This window comes from Ahaetulla prasina, chromosome 4 (assembly GCF_028640845.1).
Source record: "Ahaetulla prasina isolate Xishuangbanna chromosome 4, ASM2864084v1, whole genome shotgun sequence".
Taxonomy (NCBI): Eukaryota; Metazoa; Chordata; class Lepidosauria; order Squamata; family Colubridae; genus Ahaetulla; species Ahaetulla prasina.
Window position 1 is genome coordinate 16,187,334 of NC_080542.1, and position 27,085 is coordinate 16,214,418.

The 27,085-nt window shown below is 45.0% G+C and overlaps 1 protein-coding gene across 1 annotated transcript in view; it reads left to right on the forward strand.

Annotated features, from left to right (window-relative positions):
• The window catches only part of LOC131197699 (ubiquitin carboxyl-terminal hydrolase CYLD-like), a 38,051-nt gene extending 24,590 nt beyond the window's left edge, over positions 1 to 13,461 (forward strand). The window contains exons 9-15 of the mRNA XM_058182071.1: positions 725 to 816; positions 1,875 to 1,938; positions 2,898 to 3,030; positions 3,263 to 3,371; positions 6,255 to 6,373; positions 8,589 to 8,805; positions 11,516 to 13,461. Of these exons, the coding sequence (XP_058038054.1) occupies positions 725 to 816; positions 1,875 to 1,938; positions 2,898 to 3,030; positions 3,263 to 3,371; positions 6,255 to 6,373; positions 8,589 to 8,805; positions 11,516 to 11,700 (919 nt within the window). The 3' untranslated portion in view covers positions 11,701 to 13,461. The remainder of the gene's footprint in view (positions 1 to 724; positions 817 to 1,874; positions 1,939 to 2,897; positions 3,031 to 3,262; positions 3,372 to 6,254; positions 6,374 to 8,588; positions 8,806 to 11,515) is intronic.
• The last annotated feature ends 13,624 nt before the right edge of the window (positions 13,462 to 27,085 follow it).

Genomic DNA, 27,085 nt, shown 5'->3' on the forward strand with positions numbered 1-27,085 from the left:
GTCCTCAATGGAAGGCAGGTTGGTAGCAATTGTTTTTTCTGCAGTTCTATATCCTCTGAAGTCTGTGTCTGTCTTGTTGGGTTGCAGAACCAAACCAGACAGTTATAGAGGTGCAGATGACAGACTCAATAATTCCTCTGTAGAACTGAATCAGCAGCTCCTTGGGCAGTTTGAGCTTTCTGAGTTGGTGCAGAAAGAACTTTTTTTGTTGTGCTTTTTTGATGAGATTTTTTGATGTTAGCTGTCCATTTTAGATCTTGCAATATGGTAGAACCTGCCATAAAGAAGAAGAGGGGGTCAACCTGTTCTCCAAAGCACCTGAAGGCAGGACGATAAGCAATGGATGGAAACTAATCAAGGAGAGAAGCAACCTAGAAACAAGGAAAAATGTCCTTATAATCAGAACAATTAATTGGGGGAACCATTGGTTCGCTTAACGACCATGGCATTTACTTAATGATCATGCAAAAGGGATCATAAAATTGGGTCCCTCACAAGGGTGCCCTGTTTTAAGACATGCTATGATTTAATCCCATGGTGGAGGGGCTCCATTATGACCATAAGTCAGGGACCACTCATTCATGTATTTTATGGAAAGACTAATAATTCCTTCTTACCTATCGATCTCTCGCCATCCCTTGAAAAAAGCAAACTTGGTGACTTTATAACCCTTTTGGGTGACTTTGTGTGTGCGTGTGTGTTTTTTTGGCTTTTCACCTGACAGGAATGGCTACGTATGTGCTACCAAAATCATGGCCTTGCGGAAAGTTCTGGAAACAGCTGGGCAGTCCTCTGGCTTCACCAGTGAAGAAAAAGGTTTGGGCCTGTGCTCGTCTGACTATATGTGTGAGGGGATGGGTTGAATAGTAAGGTGAAGGAGCCATCTTGGCAATTGTGAAAGATGGAAAGATGGAGAAGGGAAGAGGAAGGGGAAGGGAGGGAAGAGAAGGGAGTGGAGGGCAGAGATATCTGTATAATGTTAGTGTAAAACTAGTCCAGTCCTCTAGATTATTATTAATTCTGGACCATATAGAACAGGAGTGGTATTCACTTACCTTCGCTACCGGTTTGCAAATGTGCTCGTGCTCACTTGCTTGCATGTGCTCTGCGCACATACAGATTGTCAAAAATGGGATGTGATGATGTCCGGGCAGCTAGGCGGAGCCTCCTGCAGTCGCCGCTACCAGTTCGCCCGAGCCGGATAGACCCGGCTGAATATCAGCACTGATACAGAACCATATTGACACATCTTTTCATTTTGTGGAATATTACATCCTGTCATAAACTGATAACGAACACATCTCTGGGATCGTCTCTTGAACATCAGTAGTATCCACCTCTTTCCATCCAGCTATCATCATTAAATGATTTTCTGAAAGTTGGGGCAATTCAGCTATACAAAGAAGTCTTCTTGCTTGCCTGAGATGGTCAGCAGTTCAGTGGTTCGAATCCCTAGTGCTGCGTAACGGGATGAGCTCCTGTTACTTGTCCCAGTTTCCGCCAACCTAAAAGTTTGAAAGCACATAAAAAATGCAAATAGAAGAATAGGGACCACCTTTGGTGGGAAGGTAACAATGTTCCGTGCGCCTCTGGCATTTAGTCATGCCGACCACGTGACCACGGAGACGTCTTCGGACAGTGCTGGCTCTTCAGCTTTGAAACGGAAAAGAGCACCGCCCCCTAGAGTCGGGAATGACTAGCACATATGTGCAAGGAGAACCTTTACCTTTATTACTTTATTTCTATTCGACTCTTCCTTTCTTTGCTCAGGGGAAGGCAGGTTTGTCTAAACTGGGTGTACAAGGGGATGTGTGTGTGTGGGGGGGTTGTCAGGAAAGATTGCCTTTCCATTTTTGCCTTCTTTCTCTTGACAGATCCAGAAGAGTTCCTTACCCTGCTGTTCCGAGTGCTAAAGATGGAGCCCCTCTTTCAGATCCGGTGAGAAGGATGAGGATGTTTTCTATTCCGTAGTCCCTTGCTGTATATTTGTGGTGTGCAGAACACTTCAAATTCAGACTTGGCGCAGATTCAAGATGCTCCATTTGGAGCAAATCAAAACGTTTAGTTGGGCGGCAAAAGAGGTTTGTTCTGTATTCAATCACTGAGGTGGTTTCAATTACTCAGAATTCACAAAGTAGCCCCATTTCATCGGTTTCAAACTCAAAATGGGGCATTTTGGAAATAAAATGTATGTGGCTCTGCTGAACATTCATGCCATTTTATACCGAGGTAAGTTAAAATAGGGAGTCACAAATATTTGTATATATATTCTTTGATTAGCTGGGATAGGTACAGGGATAGGTACAAGATAATAACATGTAATATTTTTCAGTGAAAATATTTTACTAAATATTTTACAGTAGAATTTACTGTGACTACAAACCACCCCTAAATTTCTATTTGGGTAGACTAGACTAGACTAGACTAGACTAGACTAGAATAGAATAGAATAGAATAGAATAGAATAGAATAGGAGGAGAGGAGAGGAGAGGAGAGGAGAGGAGAGGAGAGGAGAGGAGAGGAGAGGAGAGGAGAGAGAGGAGAGGAGAGGAGAGGAGAGGAGAGGAGAGGATAAACAGAGTTGGAAGGGACCTTTGAAGTCTTCTAGTCCAACCTCCTGCTTAGGCAGGAAACCCTACACCGCTTCAGACAAATGGTTATCCAACATCTTCTTAAAAATGTCCAGTATTGATCATTTTGATTGTTCTGTTTTGCTAGGCTGTACTCCTTAGAATCCCTCTGAGGGATAGAAACTTTAATAAGGAAAATAATCCATGGTAGAAAATAATCCATGTTGCTTAGATTGTTTTCCTATATTTGCACATTTTCTCCCAATTTATTCCAGACCAACTAGTATCCCCTTAATCTAATTTTCTTTTTCTCCCATTTGAACCCAGGTCCGCTGGCCAGGACCCTCATGGCTGCATATTCTACCAGATATTTATTGAGGACCATCCAACTCATGTGGTCCCAACGGTTCAAGAGCTTCTGGAGGGATCACTGGTGATCGGGGATCTCAAATTCACAGAGGTGAGAGACGCAGGACCAGGAAGATGGGCAGATGTCACTTTCCTATCACCTCAGATATTGTCTTCAGCAAGACAACTTGTATCTGAACTTTGACCATGGGGATGTTGCAATGGTGTTAAGTGTAAATCTGCCTCTTTTTTTGAGTTGTTTGTCCAAAAATGGGGGCCCATCAGTAGTCCTCATCTATTCTTCCTCCCAATCTCATCCGGGTTGCTTCTGTTCTTCTTGGCAGGCCCCATCATGCCTTATCCTTCAGATGCCTCGGAATGGGAAGAACTTCAAAGCCTTTCGAACCATCCAACCCAGTCTGGAACTTGACCTCACAGATCTTCTGGAAGAAAGTAAGGGATGAGAGAGAAAAACATATCTCTCTGTCATAGGACTTCAATCCTGTTGTGCTATATACATCCTCTGAGAATCTAGAACGAGGTGTCAAACTAGTGCCCTGTGCCCTGGATGCATCACACGCAGGCCAGTGATGGGTTGCTACGGGTTTACCCAGGATTGGGCGAACTGGTAGCGGCGACAGCGGGAAGCTCCACCCACCCACCCAGATGCAGAAGCATCATGCACGTGAGCGAACCAGTAGCGATGTGTTTTGGAACCTGCCCCTGACATGGGCCATGCCCACCCCAGCTCCACAAATGGGAAAAATATCACATGACGGCAATGTGATACCACGAGTTTGACACCTGTGATCTAGAACAGGGGTCTCCAACCTTGGTCACTTTAAGACTTGTGGACTTCAACTCCTAGAGTTCCTCAAACAGTTTTGCTGGCTGAGGAACTCTGGGAGTTGAAGTCCACAAGTCTTAAAGTGGCCAAGGTTGGAGACCTCTCATCTAGAACAAGGTTAAGGGGAAAACCTGGTTCAGTTTAGCTTCCTATTTCTTTATGTCAGCTCCACGAGATAAGCAAGGCCAGGAAATCACAGGAAAGCTAAAACTACTTTGTATTGACTATGATTGGCTATGGTAATAATAATAATGATAGAATCTTGGAAATAGGATTGTGCATTATCTCCTCCTCCTTTTTAATAGTTCAGTAAAATAGGGAGGTATTTGCCTGAGCCGTTTCCATATCTTTTCTTCTAGTTCTGGGCTTCAACATCTTTTGCCTAGGTAAAAGGTTGCTGTATATCCAGGGGTGGGCTGCTGGGGGTTCACAGCGGTTTGTGAGAACTTCTAGCTAAGATACTGTGCAGTTCGGAGAAATCCCAATCCAAGCTGGCTCCCCACGTGGCCCGTTTTGTATGCAGGTAAATGCAAGGTGCACGTGGAGGGTCAGGGAGGGTGAAAAATGGGCCTACCAGAAGTTCAGGAACGCCAGAAATGGGCCGTTTCCTGCCTCCAGAGGGCTTCCGGAACCTGGGGAGGCCATTTTCACTGTCCCGGAGGCTCGAGAAAAGCCTCTGGAGCCCAGGGAGGGCAAAAACTGCCCCCCCACCATGCAGAAGGCCAACTAGACCATACCCATCATGGCCACGCCTACCCAGCAACTGGGCAGAAAACCCCTTGCTAAAATTTTTGAAGCCCATCCCTGTGTATATCTCTGTGAAGTTTATCTTAATGGTTTTGTCTACTATGCCAACTGCCGTAGATACTTTGTGGAAGCTCTCAAACTGAAGTAACTACCTTCCTGTACTATTTACTCATAGCAGTTGATTTGATATAGTGATGTAATGGTTAAAATGATGGACTAGGGGCAGAAAGACCCAAACTGAAATGTCCTTAACTATGGAAATTCTTTAGGTTACTTTGGGTCAGTCATGCTTTATTAACTTAACCTCGTGAGTGAGGTGGTTGTGGGAAGAAAAGGAAGAAGGGATGCTATGCATGCTACCTTGAAATCATAGAAGAAAGGTGGATTGTAAACCTAATGACTACACAAGTAAGGAATGGTGGAGAAGTTAGACATTCCCTTTGAAAACCTTGGAGCTTCCTCTGTTTCACTGAGTTTTGTCCTTCACAATTTGTTGGTTTGCCTTCTTTAACATCTACCTAAACCTGTGGCCTTCACTACATCTTGGAACAATGGAGGTCCATAAATCAGGGGTCACCAACCTTTTGGACCTCAGGGACCACTAAATTCATAATTTTAAATCCCGTGGACCACTAATATGATCTGCCTAATGGACCGGCTGGGTGGACGTGGCTAGGTGGTCATGTGACTGGGTGGGCATGGCCAATTCGATGTCACTCATGTTGAGGGTTGCCTCGCCAGCCTCTACTCACCCCTCCCCTCCCAGCCACTCCTCGGCTCCCTATCGGGGCTCCTTAGGGGAGTTGTTGGTGCTAAGCAGCCTCCACAAGAAAGAGTTGGCAAAACAGCTCAGTTCAAATTGGATTTAACTGAGAAGGAGGCTCAGCAGAAGTACCTCACTGAGGACTACAAGCATAGGCTTTCCAAGGAGAGGAAAGACCTGTGGGAGTACAAGGCCAAATAGAGACGCATGGAGGCTCAGCAGGCTGAGATGGTCAGCCAGTTCCAGGCCATGATGGAGTCCCACTGGAACAAGGTCCTCCGGCTTTTCGCCACCAGCAGCACTTCCCTCCAGCCATTGCCCAAAGCCCTGCACCAGGAAGCTGAAGCAGACCCCAAGTTGGAATTTCTGTCCCTCTCTGACCCACACAAGAAGACCCTGAAGGGGAAGACTCTCTGCAACAACATAAATGTTGCACATATCTGGCCCAGGGGCCGTAGTTTAGGGACCCCTGATTTAGTGCAATATAAAAAATGCAAATAATTTTTCTGCGGACCACCAAAATTTTCTCATGGACCACCAGTGGTCCATGGATCACCAATTGGTGACCACTGCCCTAAATTAATTCCACTCAAGGTTGACTCAACCTTCCATCCTTCAGAGATTGGTAACATAAGGACCCAAATTGTTGGGAGCAATATGCTGACTCTGTAAACTGCTTACAGGCAGCTGTAAAGCACTATGTAGTCCTATTGCTACTGCTATTCCTGCTGTGTTCTTTGGTCTGTTGGTAAGTTTCAAGTCACCAGCTGATTTTTTCCCCCCCAGTTTTCTAGGCCTAGAGAAGGAAAAACATGTTTGTGCTGAATGTCTTCCTCTTTGTGGGGCAAACAAAATTTGCATCACTGTTTTTACTTGGCAAGCAATTACCAAGTACCTAATGTCATTTCTCATAATCCGCAGCCAACGTGTTCCTTTTAACTTCTAATGTACCCCAACATTTCTGGCTTTACCACTGCAGCTCCCCGAGAGTGCTCTGTATGCCAAGGACTGGCTGTGATGGAGTGTCCAGATTGCTACCAGGACCCTAGTTTTGGCATCCGACACATCAAACAGTTCTGCAAGATTTGCAATCAGCAGGTATCTTTGTGCCAGCTTTCCAACCCAGGATACTCCCTTAAGCTAGGTTTGTCTGACAAAGAATATAATGTATAGCCAAAGGATGGCACAAAGTTTTTCTACTTAAGATCCTACTTGATGCAGAAAAATTTGGATGTGTTTGACAGATGTAATTCTGCAGAAGCTCTTATGAGGGCAAAACCAGGAGTATCACTGTCAAACTGCCCTTTTCCGTGTCAGTTGTATCTACTAAAATTAGCAATTCAAGGTTTGAGCACCAGACACACCAAAACCATGTCAAATTCCTGTGCTTGCCTTGCCTTATTTTTTGTATTAATTTATTTGCTAAACTTATTTGCCGCCTATCATGCCATGGGGCTACCCTACTTGGCTTATTCTGGTTATGTATAGTCTTTAAAAAGGTGTGTGAGGAGGGATATAATTCTCTTCTTCTGATATCTGAGAACTTGTTGAATAGAATACCTGTGTTCTGACCCAGCTCCCAACAGGACAGGCCCTCTGTAGTGTTGTGGTTCACTGGCAGCCTGCAGAGCTGGCAGCAGAGTCGGATAGCGATGAAGCTGAGGAAGAATATGGGACAGTCTTGGAGGCTGGGGAAAGCCCAGATGTGGACTTTGCGTCGGAGGCAGAGATGGGGCCAGGGCCATTGGGGAGTGATGTGCGGACTCCGGAGCCTCCAGAGGATGACAGTAGTGATGCAGAGGAACAGGAGGAACCTGTTCGTAATGCACACATGAGAAGAGCTGCCAGAAGGCAAGAGCAGTTAAAGCAAAAAGGACAACTCGGAGTAGGGCCAAGAGATTATTGGCCCCTCCCATAAGGCTTAAAAGACCAGCAATGGCGTTTGGGCTCTTTGTCAGAAAACAACATTGGTAGCCTTCTCCTTGTCTTACTGCATTTATTTCTTGTCTGTGTCTTCTGCTTCTGAAGTTTTGCCAAGAAAAGCCTTTGGCAGTTTGCCTAATTAGACCAAGGTTGGTGATAAGCCTGAAGAATTGTGTTATGAAGAATTTGCTTTGATTTAGTTTGTACTATGCTGAGAATGAGTTTAATTCTCAGCTGTTCTAATCAAATCTGCTTGTTTTTGAACTGATTGCATCTACTACTACCTTCTTGGGCCTGGGTCACAACATGTAGTTAAATAAATATTTCCTTTATTAGCAGCACCAGCAGCCCTGGGAAAAAAATCTCTCTCACACACACACAGCAGGCTAACAATTGTCCAACAGGGAGACAAATAGTTCTCTGCCACACCTATTCATCTCTGCCCCCTGCCTTTTATCCCCAGAGCTAGGGTGGGGCTTCACTAGCAGTGGTGGCTCTTCCATCCAAAAGATCAGCTCCTAGATTTCCACTGCTCTCCTCTCCTCTGCCTTCTGTGCATCCGCATGTTAGCACTGGACCCAGCTGTTCCTCCTCTTCCTCATCAGCCATCTCCAGACCTTAGGGTTGTTGACTGTCCATCTGAGGACTGATGGATGGCCCAGACACTCTCTCTCTTTCTCTGACACCTACATTCCATCTTCCCCCTCGGAAGGAAGATCCTTGGGAAGGAAGAGCCGCCACTACTAACAAAGCCCCACCCTAGCTCTGGGGATAAAAGGCAGGGGCCAGAGATGAATAGATGTGGCAGATAACTATTCATCTTCCAGCCAGAGCAACTTATTAGCCTGCGATGAGAGAGAAACTTTTTGCCAGGGTTGCTGGCACTCCTAATTAAAGGAATCTTTGAGTTAACTTCAGAGGGTTTGTCATGTGTTTTTTTTATTATTATTATTATTATTATTGTTGTTGTTGTTGTTGTTGTTGTTGTTATTATTATTATTATTATTATTATTATTATTATTATTATTATTATTATTATTATTATTATTATTATTATTATTTAATTTGTATACCACCCTTCTCCCGAAGGACTCAGGGTGGTTTACAGCCAAGATAAAAACAGTAAAGACAAATACAATACTAAAAACATACATTAAAAAACTTATTAAATTTGGCCCAATTTTTAAAATACAATCAATCCCAATAAAAATTAATAAAATTAAAACCCATAAAATCGACTAAAAAATTAAAATTCAAGCCAGTCCAGCAAGACGAATAGATAAGTCTTAAGTTTGAGGAGCTGGGTCAGAACAATATGCTTGCCCAACTGGAAAGACTCAAGGCAGATTTGTTTAAGATTTCTTGGTGTTCTTTGGCCACTACTCTACAGGTTCACAAGCACCGGACCCGACGGTACCATCAGCCTCGTCCACTGCATCTTCCTGAGGAGCTTTCTCACTTTGGCTCTTTGCCAGAGACCATCCCCCGCCAGACAATGCAGCTTTTCGCAGTTCTCTGCATTGAAACAAGTCATTATGTTGGCTTTACCCGCCACGGCCCAGATGTCCACCAGTGGCTTTTCTTTGACAGTATGGCTGACCGTGAGGGTGAGTTGTTTCAAACGTTGTTTTCCAAAGAAAACCAAGGTTTGCTTTTATCAATGCTGTGTTTAGCGTGTGGAGTGATACGATGGCCTAGTGGTGGAGCTCTCGCCTCACAATCAGGAGGCTGTCAGTTCGATCCTAAGTAGAGACTGATATTTCCCTCTCTGGGCCCAATGAGAATATATATCTGCTGCAAAATTCCGCATTGGCAACAGGAAGGGTATCAGTCAGTAAACATTCGGCTCCATTCAGTTGCCCAGACTCCACCCCGCAAGGAATTACGGGGTCATTAAACGACAAAAAAAATGCTATGTTTAGCTTGTAAAATCTGACTAATCTGGTGAATTGGTTAGATTCCAGTAGTGAATTGATTTGGAACTCTCCCTCTGTCTGAATATCAAAACTGAATCCTCAGATTAGTTTGAGTTGGATTGTTTGACGGGATTAATGAAAAGAAACAACACCCTGCTTTGCACATGGGTTGAAGTAATAAACGTTGTCCAAATTGACAATGTTTGGAATTGGAAACTACAGGAAGTCCTCAACTTACGACCACAGTGGATTCCCCAAATTTATGTCGCTAAGTGAGAAATGAATTCTGCCCATTTTGCACCTTCTCTCACCACATTTGTTAAGTGAATCACTGCAGTTCTCAAATTAGTAACATGGTTATTAAGCTCCCCCATTGACTTTGCTTGTCCAAAGGTCGTAAAAGGGGATCGCATGACCTCCAGGAGACTGCAACTGTCATAAATGTGAGTCGCCCTGTCAAGCAAGCATCTGGATGTAAATCATGTGACCATGGAGACGTTCCAATGGTCATAAGCATGAAAAATGGCCATCGGTCACTTTTTTCAGTGCCGTTGTGACTTTGAACGGTCACTAAATGAACTGTTGTAAGTAGAGGACATACCTGTATCCAATTCCACAAATTAATCAACTGTTCAGTTTGCAGTTTTGTTGAATCATTCTCACACCCTCTACAGTGGTGGGTTACCACCGGTTCGCATGAACCAGTAAAGCCGGCGGTGGGATGCTTCACCCACCCGCCTGGATGTCATCACAGATAGTCTGCACATGCGCAAAAGGTTCTGCACATGCACAGAAGCGATGCACGCATGTGTTCATGAGAGCAAACCGGTAGCAAAGGTCAGTGGAACCCACCCCGACTCTCTACCATTATTGCTTATAGCCAAAATTATTTGTACACAAATGGGATTTAAAAAGTAAATAGAAGCTTTAACAATCTGGGCATAGTTAAATTGTATGCAGAGTAACTTAAAATGAGCCATAACAGCTGTTAGCCCCTAATAATTCCTGGTTGATCTTGAAAAGCTAAATCTGGTCAGATCTGCTTCACACACTTGGATGTGAACCTCTAGAGCAGCGGTGTAAAACTCGCGTTGTCACAGCATTGTCATGTGATGTAGCGTGACTTTTCCCCCCTTCGCTAAACCAGATGTGGGTGTGGCCACCGCGTTTCACATCCGGCCCATGGGCCACGGGTTTAACACCCCCTGCTCTAGAGAATCCCATGGCTTTTGGTTGGATCAATGTTTTCTGTCACTGACCAATTTGAAGAGGTGTGGACTTCAAACTGCCAAGGCTGAGAAACACTGGATTAGCCCAAAAACAATAATAATCAATTAATAATGAATTAATTAATCAGAAAGTGGCAATGACAAGCTACTTCCATACCAGGCATCGAGCTTAGCTCAAAGGAATCTTTATTTTTCTCTTACTTTTGAGAACTTAAAACATACAATTCAAGTAAACTGTTCTGACCTAGGCTTCCTTAAAAACCAGGAAGCAGAGTCTTGGTCCTGGCAAAGCCCCTTTTATTTACACAACTGTGAATTCCTTTCATTCACAGTCAGCAAGGCTTGGCAAACAGTCTTTCAGAGGAATATTTATCAACACAAACCTTATCACGCTTGGAAAGCTGCCAGATAACTAGTTTCGAAACGCAGTGTAAGGCAAAACCCGGCACAAAGTCTCTTAGAGTCACAAGCAGAACTTTCCACTCTTGAAATGACTGAACGAACAAATTGTTTCCTGCAAAAGCCCACTTCCCATTGCTCCTCTTTTGTTTCCTATGGGAGGGGCCAATCACCTCCAAGGTATGGCTTTACTCCCATGTCGACCCTGCTTTCTTAGCTGTTCTTGTCTTCTGGCAGCTCTGCACATGCACACACTGGGAACAGGCTCCAGCTGTTCTTCTGCCTCACTGCTGTCTAGCTCCCTCTCTGCCTCCAGCGCAGAGCCCCCGTCCAAGCTTTCCCCAGCCCCCAGGATTGGCCCATGTTCCTCCCCAACCTCCTGTGGTCATTCTGTTGTGTCATTCTGCTACCAGCTCCACTGGCCACCAGCAGGTCACAACATGAACCGAAGCCATGTTATCGGTTGCCTGAAATCTAAACCAGATGTTTGTTGCTTGGATAAATATCTGATAATGGTCTTATAAGCAAACTTGAGGACTGAATGGGAATTTTTGCTTGGCCTGGGGGAAAAATATCTTCCAAATTTAAAAAAAAAATAGTAATGGGAGACATATTCGGAGATGCTATTGTTTATTGAAAGTGTTTCTCAATGCCAAAATCTCACTGATCAAAGGTTGGAATTCCAACAGTAAGTTGATTAACTTTCCTCTTCTGTTTCTTTCCACGCATACCCTCAATCCTTATGCCTGTCTTTTTTCTTTTTTCTCCCCAAGGTGGTTTGAATGGTTTTAACATCCCTCGTGTCACACCCTGTTCAGAGGTAGCAGATTACTTGGAAATGCCCATTGAAGCTCTGCAAGGCTTGGATCCCAAATCTTTGCCCTCTTATGCCCGTCGCTTGCTCTGTGATGCTTACATGTGCTTCTACCACAGCCCTTCCCTCAGCCTCTACAAATAACGGTTTGGACGAGAGACAGGAGATCATAGAAGAGAGAGAAGCTTATACGGCTGCAGGGATCCCGTGGCAGATGTGGCTGCAAATCTGAGTGTTTAAATCAGAACCCTGTTCTCACCTAGACTTTCCAAAAGCACGAAGCCGACTCCTCATCCCGATAAAACCCTTTTTATTTATATAAAGGGAATTCCTCTCCAGCAAACTCCCAGCCAAAGTCTTTCAAGAGATTTCACAACTACAGACCTTTATCAGGCTTGGAGACCTGCCAGGCCGATATCTTCCAAATGCCACTCTGTAGCAGACAATACTTGGCAAGAAGTCAGGAACAGATCTTCACTCTAATGAATTGAACTAATTGTCCCCTGCAAACTCCCCTCCCCTTTTGCTCCTCTTTATTCCCTATGGGAGGAGCCATTCACTGTCCATCTGTGGCTTTACTTCCGAGTTGACCCTTGTTCCTTAGCTGTTCCCTTCTTCTGGCAGCTCTGAGCATGCGCACACTGGGAGCAGGCTCCAGTTTTTCTTCTGCCCCACTGATGTCTGACTCTGAAGACAGCTGATAACTGTCAGACAGCCCTGGCCCCATCTTTGCCTCCAGTGCAGGGCACTCATCAGAGCCTTCCCCTTCCCTAGACTCCATGTTCCTCCTCACTATCAGAATCTGCTGCCAGATCTGCTGGCAGGCCGCAAGAAACCCAAAGGTGCTTTTTTCAAGAGGCAATTGGACTTTCTGTTTTTTCTTTGAAGACATTTTGCTTCTCATCCAAGAAGCTTTTCCAGCTCCAACTGCCTCTTGAAAAAAGCACCTTTGGGGCAACCATGACCTGGATGATTGAGAATCTCCATAGACATTTAAACCAGAACCTTTGGGAGAGACAACCTGAGAGAGCACTGAGCAATTCAAAAGCAAAGGCTATATACAGTATATTGTTGCCTAGAACTTTTCAGATGGAAGCCATATTGGAATCTGTCCTTCCTTTAGGACTAATCTAGATGAAATGTTTAAATACATCATTATATCAGACTTCTCCCCTGACTACTCTTCACCATTTTAAACATTTTAGGGATGGCGGACGCAATCAAACTAACTCCATCCACTTTGCCATGCCCCTGTTGGTGTTTGAATCTGAGATGGAAGATCAACAGCTGACAGCAAAAGAATGGCTCTGTTGGCTGTGGAGAAAACTGGGGAAGGGCAAAGACAGGCTGGGCAGAGCAGGGGAGAGGTAGAACAAGGGAAAGGGGGTTCAGATGAAGACCAAGGCCCACCCCCTCCTAGGGTACGCAGGGAAGAACGCAGAAGAGAGTAACATGGGCTGTGTCATTTATGAGAAAGGAAAGGGCCCCGATTCCCTTCACAAGGCACCATTTAGGATGGAGTTTAAAGGAGAGGCAGTTGGGAGGGGCATTTGTCGGGAACAAGTGCTGAATTAATCTGGTGTTGAGAGTTGTGGCCTGCATTCCTGACATTCCCTCCTGACTGTTTGAATTACTGCCATGCTACTGTGTTCCTATCTTGTCTTGCTGGAATTATTCTTCCTGTCTGGGACTCATTATTTTGCCCTGATGTTCACAGTGTTTGGACTGAAGTATCTGCAAGTTTGTGGGAGAGCTTTTCTCCAGGCTGTAAAAGGGACATTGGGGGCAGAGTTGGTGCCAATAAAAGAATTCAGGTTCTCTAGCCTTCATGCCACCGCCCGGGTCATCACAGACTTGGAGCAACTTACCATATTGTATGTGAATAGAAAAGAAGTATTAAGTCTATCATGCCTCTATTTATTTATTTTATTAGATTTTTATACCACCCTTCTCCCGAAGGACTCAGGGCAGTGTACAGCCAAAAATTAAAAAACCCACAATATTCACATTTAAAACAAAAACTTAAAACCGAGCATATTACAAAAATGGCTGAAATTTAAAAATTTAAAACCCTAAAATAATAACCCCAATTAAAATTTAATAAAACCTTTAAGCCAGTCCCGCTTGAATAAATAGGTGCGTTTTCAGCTCACGGCGAAAAGTCCGAAGATCAGGCACTTGGCGTAAACCCGGGGGAAGTTCGTTCCAGAGCGTAGGAGCTCCTACAGAGAAGGCCCTACCCCTGGGGGCCGCCAGCCGACATTGTTTGGTGGACGGCACCCTGAGAAGGCCCTCTCTGTGTGAGCGTATGGGTCGGTGGGAGGCATGAGGTAACAGCAGGCGGTCCCATAAGTACCCGGGCCCTAAGCCATGGAGCGCTTTAAAGGTGGTAACCAAGATCTTAAAGCGCACCCGAAAGACCACAGGAAGCCAGTGCAGGCTACGCAGGATTGGTGTTACATGGGAGCAACGAGTTGCTCCCACTATAACCCGCGCAGCTGCGTTCTGGACTAGCTGCAGTCTCCGGGTGCACTTCAAGGGCAGTGTTGTGTCTTGTCCGCTCTCACCGCAGCCGGGGACTGCTTATCTGCTCCCGAACACGGAGGAATGTATGCCTCCCGGCCCCAGTCCTGGCTCCATGCCCAGACAAGCTGCAGAGGAGGGAGCATCCCCCGGCCCCAGCCTTGGCTCCATGCCCAGGCAAACGGAGCAGCTAGACCCCTCCCCCTCCTCCACAGCATGTGAGCCTGAGGAAAGTTTACTTCCAACAGCTGATTGGAGTGACCCTCGCATCAGAAGATTGGATAGGCGGAGGCAACAGAAGGAAAGGAGGGGCAGGCCTTAATGAGTGCTGAGTCATGGAGCCACACCCCATGGCCTATATAAAGGATCTGCTTTCTGGCAGTCTCTGAGTCAGGCAAAGTCGAACTTATCTTGCTGAAGTCACTTACTGGTCTGCCTGCTCTGAGGACTTTGCTAGGACTTTGGGCAGAGCTGCAGAGGCAAGCCTGATTCGGATTTCCCTGACCCTGCCGTCAGCGGAGGAGTGGGACACGACAGGCAGCCCCATGTAGAGAGCATTGCAATAATCCAAACGAGAAGTGACAAGAGTGTGAGTGACCGTGCACAAGGCATCCCGGTCAAGGAAGGGGCACAACTGGCGAACCAAGCGTACTTGGTGAAAGGCCCTCCTGGAGATGGCCGCTAAATGATCATCAAATGACAGCCGCCCATCCAGGAGGACGCCCAAGTTGCGCACCCTTTCCATTGGGGCCAATAACTCGCCCCCAACAGTCAGCTGCGGCTGCAGCTGGCTGTACTGGGGTGCCGGCCTCCACAGCCACTCCGTCTTGGAGGGATTGAGCTTGAGTCTGTTTCTCCCCATCCAGACCCGTACGGCTTCCAGACACCGGGACAGCACTTCGACAGCTTCGTTGGGGTGGTCCATCCTCTAAACCCATCTTCTGCTTGGGTACTTCTAAACCAATCCTGAAGAGACTTTTTCTACTTCATGAAGCTTTTAGGCTGTTCCAGTCCTTTCACCGAGTCATCACACTCTCAGATTAAAGAAATGGTGGCCCCAAAAAAGGGTCTTCTAAGTGGTGATATCTTGTCTCCAGGCACACAGACCTGATGCCAGTTCTGAGGTCCTTTCAAAATCCTGTGGAGATTAGAATAGGAATTGGAGAGTTTTTTTTCAAGAGAGATTAAAAAGATGGTGTGATATGGAAAAATTGGATGGAAAGAGGTGTCAACTCACAAAGCATCCCTGGCCTGCTCTCGAGTTGTCATAGGCCAGGGGGATGGGAAACTGGCAAAACTGCACAGCAGCCAAAAACAGATGCACATACCACAGTTATCTCCCTCAAGGCTGTATCCCAGGGATACCTACAGCAGTCAAAGGGGAATGACCTCTACAACCCGTGAAATTGCTCTGTTGACGAATGTGATCCATGACACACCCTGGGGGGAATGGGGAAGAGTATCATAAATGGAGCGTAAATTATGTAGGGTCAGAGCTGGCTTAACCTGGGAACATGCCGACATGAAGCTCCTAATAAATAACTGGATTTCTTTTGAAGCTTGGCTCAAGACTCCTGATTTAATTAGGGTATCCGTCGGAACCCTGAGAAGAGGGCTACTGAATTTGGACTAGCCGACAGAGGATGGTGATATTTTTAACATAGTCTGTGTTAAAAGACAAAAATTATCTACCTTATGTAACCTAATAGTTACATTTACAGTTACATTATTTGTTAGCAACATTGGACCAGCAGTATTTTTTAGCTTTGAGAGACTTGAGATACTACGACAACTTGTTAAATCCTTTACATTTTAAAAAAAAAACAACCTTCATTTTTAAAGATATTTGTTATCAATAATTCAATATGATATGAAGATGCTAAGAAATTAATGGAATAAATAATTTGAGATTCTTATATTGCTTAGGTACAACGGAAAACTGTCTGTAGCAAGAATGTCACTGGACCTCAAATTATGATTTATAGATCAAAAATATATTATTTAGAATTTATTGCATTCTGTTATGTATGTATATAAAAGGAATTTTCAAAAACAACATTTTGTTGGAGATATAGTAAGGAGAATGGTTCTTTAAAACACATGTTTTTATACTGCCTTGCCTTTACCAAGTTTTTGGGAGTAAATACTAGATTACATAAATAAAATTGCATGACAAAAAAATTAAAAATTCTCAGACAATAATATTCTTTTGAACTACGTATCTTATATTTGGAATTTGACAACTGGGAAACAAAAATGGATTCTCTGCATCCTTATTATGGCCAAATAACTGACATTATAGCATTGGTAAGATAAATATATGGCTCGTCATTGGTCTACTCAGTGGTGGGTACTCAGTGGTAAGTGGTCTACTCAGTGGTGGGATTCAACCGGTTCACACCACTTCGGTGGAACTGGTTGTTAAATTTCTGGCTGGCCTCACCCCACCCCTTCCAAAAGTCCCTCCATGGTCTGTTTTTGCTCCCAGGAGACTGCAGGAAGGCCTACTGGGCCCAAACTGGAGCGTGGGGTGGGGTAGTGCCCCCCCAGGCACAGTTTTTGCTCCCAGGAGGGTGCAGGAGACCAAGTGCTGTCTGTCACACCCTCTGGCCACGCCCACCATGGCCACACCCACCTAGCCAGTGATTAAGGCAAAGAACCAGTTGTTAAATTATTTGAATCCCACCACTGGGTCTACCTATAGATGTAGAATTTATATGGACAAATACAATGAAATGAGTAGCTTGTTTAAACAAAATACAGTAAGTTAAAATTATAATTATATAAATCAATTTTATATATGTATATGTACTTGAATAATAATTTGCATTAGATAACTATATTGTCTAACAGAATTTTGACTATTTACTGCTAAAGTGATACACCTTTTTTCTTTTTCCTTTGTATTTTTTTTTCACTTTTTAAAATAACTTTCTCTGTGTGTGTTTTTTTTCCTTTTGGCAAAGTATATTACCAAAGTATTTTTATTTTTTCCAATGTTGTTTTGTATTCCAATATTTGCCATTATTTTAAAAAGCTGTAAAAGAATTTTAAAAAGATGTAATGGTTTTTCTATATTGGGAAAAGCAGGTGTTGCAATGTTGAAATTATGGCTTGGCTGCTGCTTGGTTTTGCTTTAAAGGCTCCTACTCTATCTTTTAAAATAAGGCGTATTTATTAAAGTTTGTCAAAATTTGTCTAATGCATGATTTAGCTATCTTCAAGCATTGAGTATTACATGCCACACGATTGAATTATCGCATAGTCACTAAAAATATTTTTTTTAAAAATTTAAAATAATGAAAATCTGGAAAGATTAGTATTTCTCCTAAGGAATCAGCCATTCACCATGTGCTCTCATGTGAGAAAAATCATACACACTGTTGTATAATCCAGTTATGGATAACCAAGACCAGGGGTGGGTTCTACTTACCTTTACTAGCGATTTGCAATGGGATTGTGCTTGCTCGCTTTGCTCACACAAGCGCAGATTGCCTATGACAACATCTGGGTCGTTGGGCGGAGCCTCCCGCCAGTTTTACTACCAGTTCTTCTGAACCGGGGGCAACCCACCACTGACCAAGACCCTCTAATATTTTAACTAATATACCAAGAAAAATGGGCCATCTACAGATAATATGGCTCATTTTTTATGGTATTTTGATTCAGAATTTGAAGGTCTGCTTATCTTACTTATATGCAAGTATATATGGGAAATATAAATATTTTTTAAAAGTATATATGAAAATGTGTGTGTGTATACATACATATATACATACACACACATACACACATACACTGTTTAGTTTGGATTTCAATGCAATTTATAAGTTGCGAATTTATTTTCTAGACGTGGATGATTGTTTTCAGTTTCCAGAAGATCAATATGCAAATGCGAACCACGATTTGTTTCTTCCAAAGATTGCAACATTTTTGATGTATGAAGAATCTTTGGGGACCATTTTGGTCAGTTCTGCTCTTTTCTTTTCTTTGGTCACAGTTGGAGTCCTTTGGATCTTTATTAAGCATCAGGACAGTCCCATAGTCAAAGCCAACAACCGGAATCTCACCTATGTTCTCCTTATTGCTCTCCTCTTGTCTTTTCTTTGTTTGTTATTATTCCTCAGGAAACCTGACAAAGTGACATATCTCCTTTGTCGAACTGCCTTTGGGATCATCTGCTCTGTGGCCATTTCTTGTGTCTTGGCCAAAACCATCATTGTAGTTCTGGCTTTCATGGCCACTAAGCCTGGGTCTAAGATGACCAAATTGGGGGGGGGGAAGATTGGCCATGTCCATTGTGTTGGGCTGCAGCTTAATTCAAGGAATTATTTGCACTATATTGGTGACTCCCGCCCCCATTCCCAGATGCTGACAAAAATTCAGGGGCAGAAGAAATCTTTCTGCAATTTAATGAAGGTTCAGTCTACATGTTCTACTGTGTCTTGGGCTACATGGGCGTCCTTGCCATTATCAGCTTCATGGTGGCTTTTCTAGTGAGAAAATTGTCTGATGTTTTCAATGAAGCCAAGTTTATCACCTTCAGCATATTGGTCTTCTGCAGTGTCTGTTTGTCCTTTGTTCCAACATACCTGAGCACCAAGGGAAAGTATATGATTGCTGTGGAGATTTTCTCTATTTTTGCTTCTGGTGTTGGGTTACTGATTTGTATTGTTTTCCCTAAATGCTATATCATTGTGTTGAGGCCTGATTTGAACAACAAAGAACAGCTAAGAAGACAAACTTACAGAAAAACATAAAATTCTTTCCCTTATTTCTCCAAATTGTTTATCTGGAAACAAATCATTGAAAACTAATCCAATATCACTTACTTTGATTTACACTCTTTCAAATCTTTGCATTTAATTTTCAGTTTATAAGCAAAATATACTATTGGGTAGTATATTTATGTACTATCTATCTCATTTGCATTGACCAGTAATTTTTTTAAAAACCTTTGATTTAAATCTATTCTACTACAAATATTCCTCAACTTATGAATGATCACCTAGTGGCCATTTGAAATTATGACCGACCTTCCCAGAGGAGGTCCCGGTTTCAAACCCGGTTTCAAAGTTCCGATGGTCACCCATCCTCAGTAAAGTGATCACATAGGGCTGGCTGTATTTAAAGGCAACACAAAAACTAGAACTTATCCAGAATTCAGCAGTGTTTATTTTAATGGTTGTTACAGAATGGCTATGGACCTGCCCTAAGATTAGAAAATACTAGTGTAAGATAAGAAAATGGCTGGAAGAGATAACTGAACAGAGGATGGAGAAGAAGGGGAAAATGGAGGAAAAATTACAATATATAACATTACATATATTAACTACAAGTAAAATTGTCCTAGCACAAAACTGGAAACAATCAGATATTCCTCCAAACCAAATTATAATGTGTGTGTGTGTGTGTGTGTGTGTGTGTGTGTGTGTGCACGCGCGTGCATGCAAAACTGGATAGACACGTGATGGCGAACCTATGGCACGAGTGCCACAGGTGGCACACAACCATATCAGTGGGCACGCGAGCTCAGCTCCAGTGCGTATGCGTGCACCAGCCAGCTAATTTTTGGGGCTTCTGGGCCCACCAGAAGTTGGCAAATGGGCCATTTCTGGCCTCGGGAGGGCCTTCGGGGGGTAGGGAAGGCCGTTTTTTCCCTTCCCAGCCTCCTAGAAAGGCTCTGGAGCCTGGGGAGAGAGAAAAACGGGCCTACCAGGCCCACCAGCCATCACGTGCCAAAAGCGTGGGAGAGCATGGGGGTGGTGGGATGCATAGAATTATGGGTGTGGGCACGCACACGCACAAACATCCCCCCATGCTCCTCCCGCTTTTGGCATGCAATGGCAGAAAGGTTAGCTATCACTGGGATAGACTGTCTATGGAAATGAAGGAGAGGGAAGAAACCGAGCACTATCAAATTTGGAACAGATGGTATTCCTGGCTTGAGAGTAAATGTAAAACTTAAGGGATAATTTGTTAAATATAATATGTAGAAGGTAAAAATGTTGAAGAAACATATGATATGAAACTGAATTGTGAATAGATGTTACTATAATTTAAATAAGGATGCAATTTAAAATAGAGATATATAGAATTAGAATCTTTGTAAATGTTTGTTATGATAGAGGTACCAATATGGCTGTCATTAGTGTTAAATTTTTGCTGTTTTTTTTTGTTTGTGTTTCTTTTTGTTGTGCTTTTTGTATTGTGTATTGTATTTTGTGCTTTATATGTTGGAAATTTAATAAATATTATTTTTTAAAAAATAGAATGGCTATTTATACCGGGCTTGAATTATGTCAACTTGTTTTTGAGGGCATGTACCAAACTGTATTTTTTTCATCATTCAAAATAAAAATATTGAGGACAGCTTCCCCTCTCCTTCTCCCCCAGGGAAGTTGGAAAGTCAAACAAGCTTCAAGATGATATTAAGACATAGAGAAGAAATCAAAACTGTGAGGAGGAGGAGGAGGAGGAGGAGGAGAAGAAGACCTATTTGCATGGGAACAATCCCCAAGAAAAAGAGAAGATCAACAAAGATGATTAGGAGAAGGAAAGCTAAAACATATGAAGAATGGTTGCAGGAACTGGGCATGTGTATTTTAGTTAAAAGAAGGACTATGGCAGTGGTAGGTTGCGCCCAGTTTGGACTTGTTCTTTAGAACTGGTAATAAAACCAGTGGCTCCACCCACTGACCCAGATGTTGTCATAGGTGACATGTGTGAACGACCCGTTGCAAACCAGTAGTAAAGGTAAGTAGAACCCACCCCTGGATTATGGGTGATATGAAAACAGTGTTAAAGCCAATACTTGAGGGGTTGTTACTAAGAAGAGGGGCATCAACCCATTCTTCAAAGCTCCTGAATGAAGGAATAATAATAATAATAATAATAATTTAATTTTTATACCGCCCTTCTCCCGAAGGACTCAGGGCGGTGAACAGGCAGATAAAATAATACAATACATTACAATAAAAACACTATTTAAAAAACTTATTCAATAAAGCCTAAATTTAAAATACAATACAAAATATAAAATAAACCCCAATAAAATCCATGTTCAAAAACCCTATTAAGCCAGTCCAGCTCGAAAGAATAGATATGTTTTAAGCTCGCGGTGAAAGGTCTGGAGGTCAGGAAGTTGTCGAAGTCCTGGGGGAAGCTCATTCCAGAGGGTAGGTGCCCCCACAGAGAAGGCTCTCCCCCTGGGGGTCGCCAGCCTACACTGTTTGGCTGACGGCACCCTGAGGAGACCCTCTCTATGGGAGCGTACCAGCCGGTGGGAGGCATGTGGTAACAGAAGGCGGTCCCGAAGATATCCCGGTCCTATGCCATGGAGCACTTTAAAGGTGGTAACCAACACCTTGAAGTGCACTCGGAAAACCACAGGTAGCCAGTGCAGCCTGCGCAGGATCGGTGTTATATGGGAGCCACGAGTGGCTCCCTCTATCACCCGCGCGGCTGCATTCTGAACTAACTGAAGTCTCCGGGTGCACCTCAAGGGGAGCCCCATGTAGAGAGCGTTACAGTAGTCCAGGCGAGAAGTGACAAGGGCGTGAGTGACCGTGCATAAGGCATCCTGGTCTAGAAAGGGGCGCAACTGGCGGACCAGGCGAACCTGGTAAAAAGCTCTCCTGGAGACGGTCACCAAGTGATCTTCAAAAGACAACCGTCCATCCAGGAGAACCCCCAGATTGCGCACCCTCTCCATTGGGGCCAATGATTCGCCTCCAACAGTCAGCCGTGGTTGCAGCTGACTGTACCGGGATGCCGGCATCCACAGCCACTCAGTCTTGGAGGGATTGAGCTTGAGCCTGTTTCTCCCCATCCAGACCCGTACTGCCTCCAAACACCGAGACAACACTTCAACAGCTACATTTGGGTGGTCAGGGTTGGAAATGTACAGCTGGGTGTCATCCGCGTACAGTTGATAACTCACCCCAAAACCACTGATGACCTCGCCCAGCGGCTTCATATAGATGTTGAACAGGAGAGGCAAGAGAACCGACCCCTGTGGCACTCCACAAAGGAGGCGCCTCGAGGTCGACCTCTGCCCCCCTGCCAACACCGTCTGTGATCGGTCGGAGAGATAGGATGAGAATCACCGAAACACGGTGCCTCCCATACCCAATCCCCCCAACCGCCGCAGCAGGATACCATGGTCGATGGTATCAAAAGCTGCTGAGAGATCAAGGAGAATCAGGGCAGAGGAATAACCCCTATCCCGGGTCCTCCAGAGGTCATCCACCAAAGCGACCAAAGCTGTCTCCGTGCTGTACCCGGGTCGGAAACCGGACTGGAACAGGTCTAGATAGACAGATTCATCCAGGTACTGGGGTAACTGATGTGCCACCTCACTCTCAACAACCTTCGCCACAAAGCGAAGGTTGGAGACTGGACGATAGTTACTCAAAACAGCTGGGTCCAGGGAAGGCTTCTTGAGGAATGTCTCACCACCGCCTCTTTCAAGGCAGTGGGAACAACACCCTCCCTCAAAGAAGCGTTGACAATCCCCTGGAGCCAGCCTCGTGTAACCTCCCGGGTGGCCAGCACCAACCAGGAGGGACACGGGTCCAATAAACATGTGGTGGCATTCAGCCGCCCCAGCAACCTGTCCATGTCCTCGGGAACCACAGGGTCAAACTCCTCCCAGATGGTCTCAACAAGACTAGCCTCCGTCACCTCGCCTGAAACTACCCAATTTTGGTCCAAACCGTCCCAAAGCTGAGCGATTTTGTCAAATCAGCAGATACCTGCTGAAATCCTCAGCACAACCCTGTAAGGGGTCATCGCAACCCTCCTGGTGAAGGAGGGAGCGAGTCACCCTAAACAGGGAGGCTGGGCGGTTCTCTGCTGACGCAATGAGGGTAGAGACATAGGCCTGCTTGGCCTCCCTCAATGCCACTAGATAGGTCTGAGTAAAAGACCTAACTAGTGTTCGGTCAGCTTCAGAACGGCTGGACCTCCACGCGCTCTCTAGGCGTCTTCTCTGGTGTTTCATCTCCCTCAGCTCCTCGGAAAACCAAGGAGCTGGTTGAGACCTACGCCGGGTCAGAAGCCACAAAGGCACGACACGGTCCAAAGCACCCACCGCGGCCTGTTCCCAGGCCGCAACAAGCTCCTCGGCTGAGCCTTGGGCCAGATCGCCAGGGAGCGGCCCAAGCTCCATCAGGAACCTCTCCGGGTCCATCAGTCGCCTGGGACGGAACCAACATATTGGTCCCGTCTCCCTGCGGTGTGGAGCGGCGGTCCGAAAGTCCAGACGAAGGAGAGAGTGGTCTGACCATGACAAAGGTTCAATGACTAATTCTCGTACTTCCAGATCACTCAACCACTGTCCAGAGACAAAAATCAGATCCAGTGTGCTTTCCCCGACGTGGGTGGGGCCGTCAATTTATTGGGTCAGGTCCATGGCCGTCATGGAGGCCATAAACTCCCAAGCCGCCGTCGACGACACACCGGCTGATGGCAAGTTGAAATCCCCCATGACCATAAGCCTAGGGGTATCAACTGCCATCCCGGCTATCAACTCCAGCAACTCGGGCAGGGCTGTTGCCATGCAGCAAGGAGCCAGGTACGTGATCAACAAGCCCACCTGCATCCTACGCCCCCACTTCACATAAAGGGATTCACAGCCGGATATCTGAGGAACAGTGGCCTCCATCGGCTCCAGACTCTCTCTAATAACCACCGCCACCCCTCCACCCCTACCTTGGGCCCTCAGCTGATGAAATGCCCGGAAACCCAGTGGGCACATCTCCACAAGGGGAACCCCCCCCTTCAATGCCCAACCAAGTCTCCAAAATGCCCATAAGGTCCGCAGCCCCCCCCCCTGTATAAGATCATGAATTAGGGGGGCTTTATTCACTACAAACCTAGCATTGCATAACATCAGCCGAAGGTCCAAGCCCTGGGGATACTGGCCACTCGGGGAACGGGAAAAGTCTGAGGGGCTGGAGCGCGCAATCACTCTCAAACAGCGAGTGCGCACCCCCTGAACATGATATGGCCCCCCACTTCCGCCATATCTGCCTCTCCCACTTACCGTACTGATGGAACGACCCTCTGGAATTGGAGAATAAGGCTTCCCCTTCACCTCCGAACCTAGTAAGGTATCACCACGAGCGATCGCAAGGACTGGCTCCCTCCCCGACGGGTTTCCCGCGATACCCGTCTTTACCCTCCCACCCCTTAAAAATTGTTTATCTAAAAAACCCCAAAGATTCTTTCTTGACGCATGCCATCTCTCTGGGTCCCAAAACCCATTATTGAGATAGGCCCTCGATAACGTAGAGGGCCATTTCTGCGAGGCGGAGGACCCTTGCAGACGATGAAGTTCTAACGAAGAATAAATCATATCTCGTATCAGGCATAATTGGCGCAAAAATGAGTTTGTCCGTAACCGTAGATGATGATAAAGCAGTCATATTCAGAACCGATGACATAGGTCCCACAGATGATAAAAGACAATGGACATTCTCGCAAGGGGATCCCGTTCAAGATGGTAAAAGTAATAACAGATATAAAGATGTTAAAAATAGCCGCTGCCAACCTCCTCCCCCTGTAGACACCTCACTCCCAAACAGGGTAAGTGGGAAGAGGGGGAGGGTAAAAGGAATCCAGGATGGGCTGATCTTAACCTGGTTAGCCCAAAGGCAAATCCCAGGCAGCATACAGATGCTAACCCAAGCCCACGCGTGATCGTAAAGCGATCCTGATAGGTAGTCCCAGCTGGCCCCCATCCTACGCTCCAGAGTCCGGGGGGGGGGAAGTCTAAGCTCCAGAGTCTAAACTCCCCATTACAACTCCGAAGTCCAGGGGAAGAAAAGGAGACCTCCATGACTAGGTCCATGTCCATTCGAGCAGGCAAAGGGAAAACGACCAGCCCTAACACAGCCTCTCAGATCTTATCAGGTCCAGAAGAAAAAAATCCAAGGGAAAGGAGGGAGAAGAGGGAGAGAGCATGCTGCCGCCGCTGCCGCTAGGAAGGTTCCAAACGCCGCCCTTAACCGAAACAGACGTCCTCGCCGTCCCCACCGCAGCCTCGGACATGCCCCCCCCTCAGCAACCCCTGTTCCGTGGGGGACCTCGTTGGGGCTCTCCCGTCAGGAGCAAAAGATTTTCGGGGCTCTCACCACTGCCGTCGCCCTCCCTGCAGCACAGGTTTGACAATTCTGCAGGGGAATAGGCCGGACGCTGCCAAACGCCGCCGGGAGTAGGCCGGACGCCACCCCGCCCCGCAGCAAGATGGCCACCGCCATTTCGCTGCCGTTCAGCCCTGGCTCGGCACTCGGCAGCCGCGAAACCTTCAGGGCGAAAAACCCCTCTCGCGGCTGCCAAGAAGATCATCCACCCGGCCAGGAAGCCCAGGCAGCCCAGGTTGCCCGCTGGCTGCATCCCCGGCCCGGAAACAACTCCGTCTGCCGCTCCGAGAATCGGTCAGACCTCCATCTTTGTCATGCGCAGAAAGAAAAAAGGAGAAGAAGAAATGGATGAAAAATAATCAAGAGAGAACCAACCTAGGAGAAATTTTCTTAGAACAATCGATCAATGGAACAGCTTACTTCCAGAAGTTGTGGGTGCTCCAAGTTCTGGAGATTTTAAAGAAGGTTAAAGGTGATGTCTACTAAGATGGCAAAAACATGTTTTCTTGTTCAAGCTTTCCTATGTTGACTTTTCTACTGCAATTATCCCTCTCTATATAATTATTTCAACTTCATTTCTACATCCTGGGACGTAATTTAGCCATTAGCTTATGTAGTATACTTCATGAAAAGGTATTTTGAGACAATCAAATTGGCTTACAGAAGAAATGCTATTGTTGAACATGGTGATATTTGCAGCATTGGTTATTCTGCCTTTTCCTCTAGTGATATGCAGGATTCACAGAGCTAAATGCATCACTAGTGACCCTCTGCCTTTTCTTCACAAGCAATACCAGTCAGGAGATCTCATTGTTGTGAATTTACTCTCTCAGATCTATGTCTTCCAGACAATGATGGACTTCAGCAAACGTCCCTCTGAGGAGCTCTTTGAGGACACTGTGTAAGAATTTATAGACAGAAAGCAAGTTATTTTGAAGCAGGGGATGTTTTCATATTAATATTAGCCTTGGTTGTAATGATTAACATCGCTTTAATATTTGCTGGATGGCGCTATCTTCATCCTCCTACTGTTCCTCTTTTTCCTTCAGCATCGTCTCTGCTTGTTCCTCTTCATATGCCTCATCTATAATCCATGATCATGATGTGATGAAAGAAAAAGAAAGATTTCCCAATGTTTTGTTTCAGGTTTTTTTCTCAATTATATGAAAAGAACTAAAGAATTCCCCCAAAAATATTACGGGTACACACACATACACTTACTTTTTTGGTATGCTTTCTGGGGTATTTGTGTATATATACAAGATAGATAGATAGATAGATAGATAGATAGATAGATAGATAGATAGATAGATAGATAGATAGATAGATAGATAGATAGATAGATAGATAGATAGATGATGATGGATAGATGGATGGATGGATGGATGGATGATGGACGGGCAGGCAGGCAGGCAGGCAGACAGACAGACAGACATGCAGTCAGACAGATGAATGATGGATAGATGGATAGATGGATAGATGGATAGATGGATAGATGGATAGATGACAAATAGACAGATAGATAGATATAGAAATACATTACCAAATATGAGAAAAAGAGGAGGAATAGCTAAGCTAAGGTGTATGTTGGGAAGATTTTCCTAGGGTAAAAACAATCATCCATCAAGTAGAATTCCTTTCCAAGGAAAAGTTGGAATATTCTTATACAAGTTGAAATATCTAATCTTTCCCATTGAGTGGAGCTCCATCTTTAGGGGGTGAATCTGAAGTCTTTCAGCAGGTAACCCAAAATACTTTCTTGGAAAATAGATGGGTTATGTAGCTCTTGCTCAGGTATAAACTGTATTTTGTTAACTGTACTTTGGGTCATCCTATATTGTCCAAGGAGACTTAGAAGT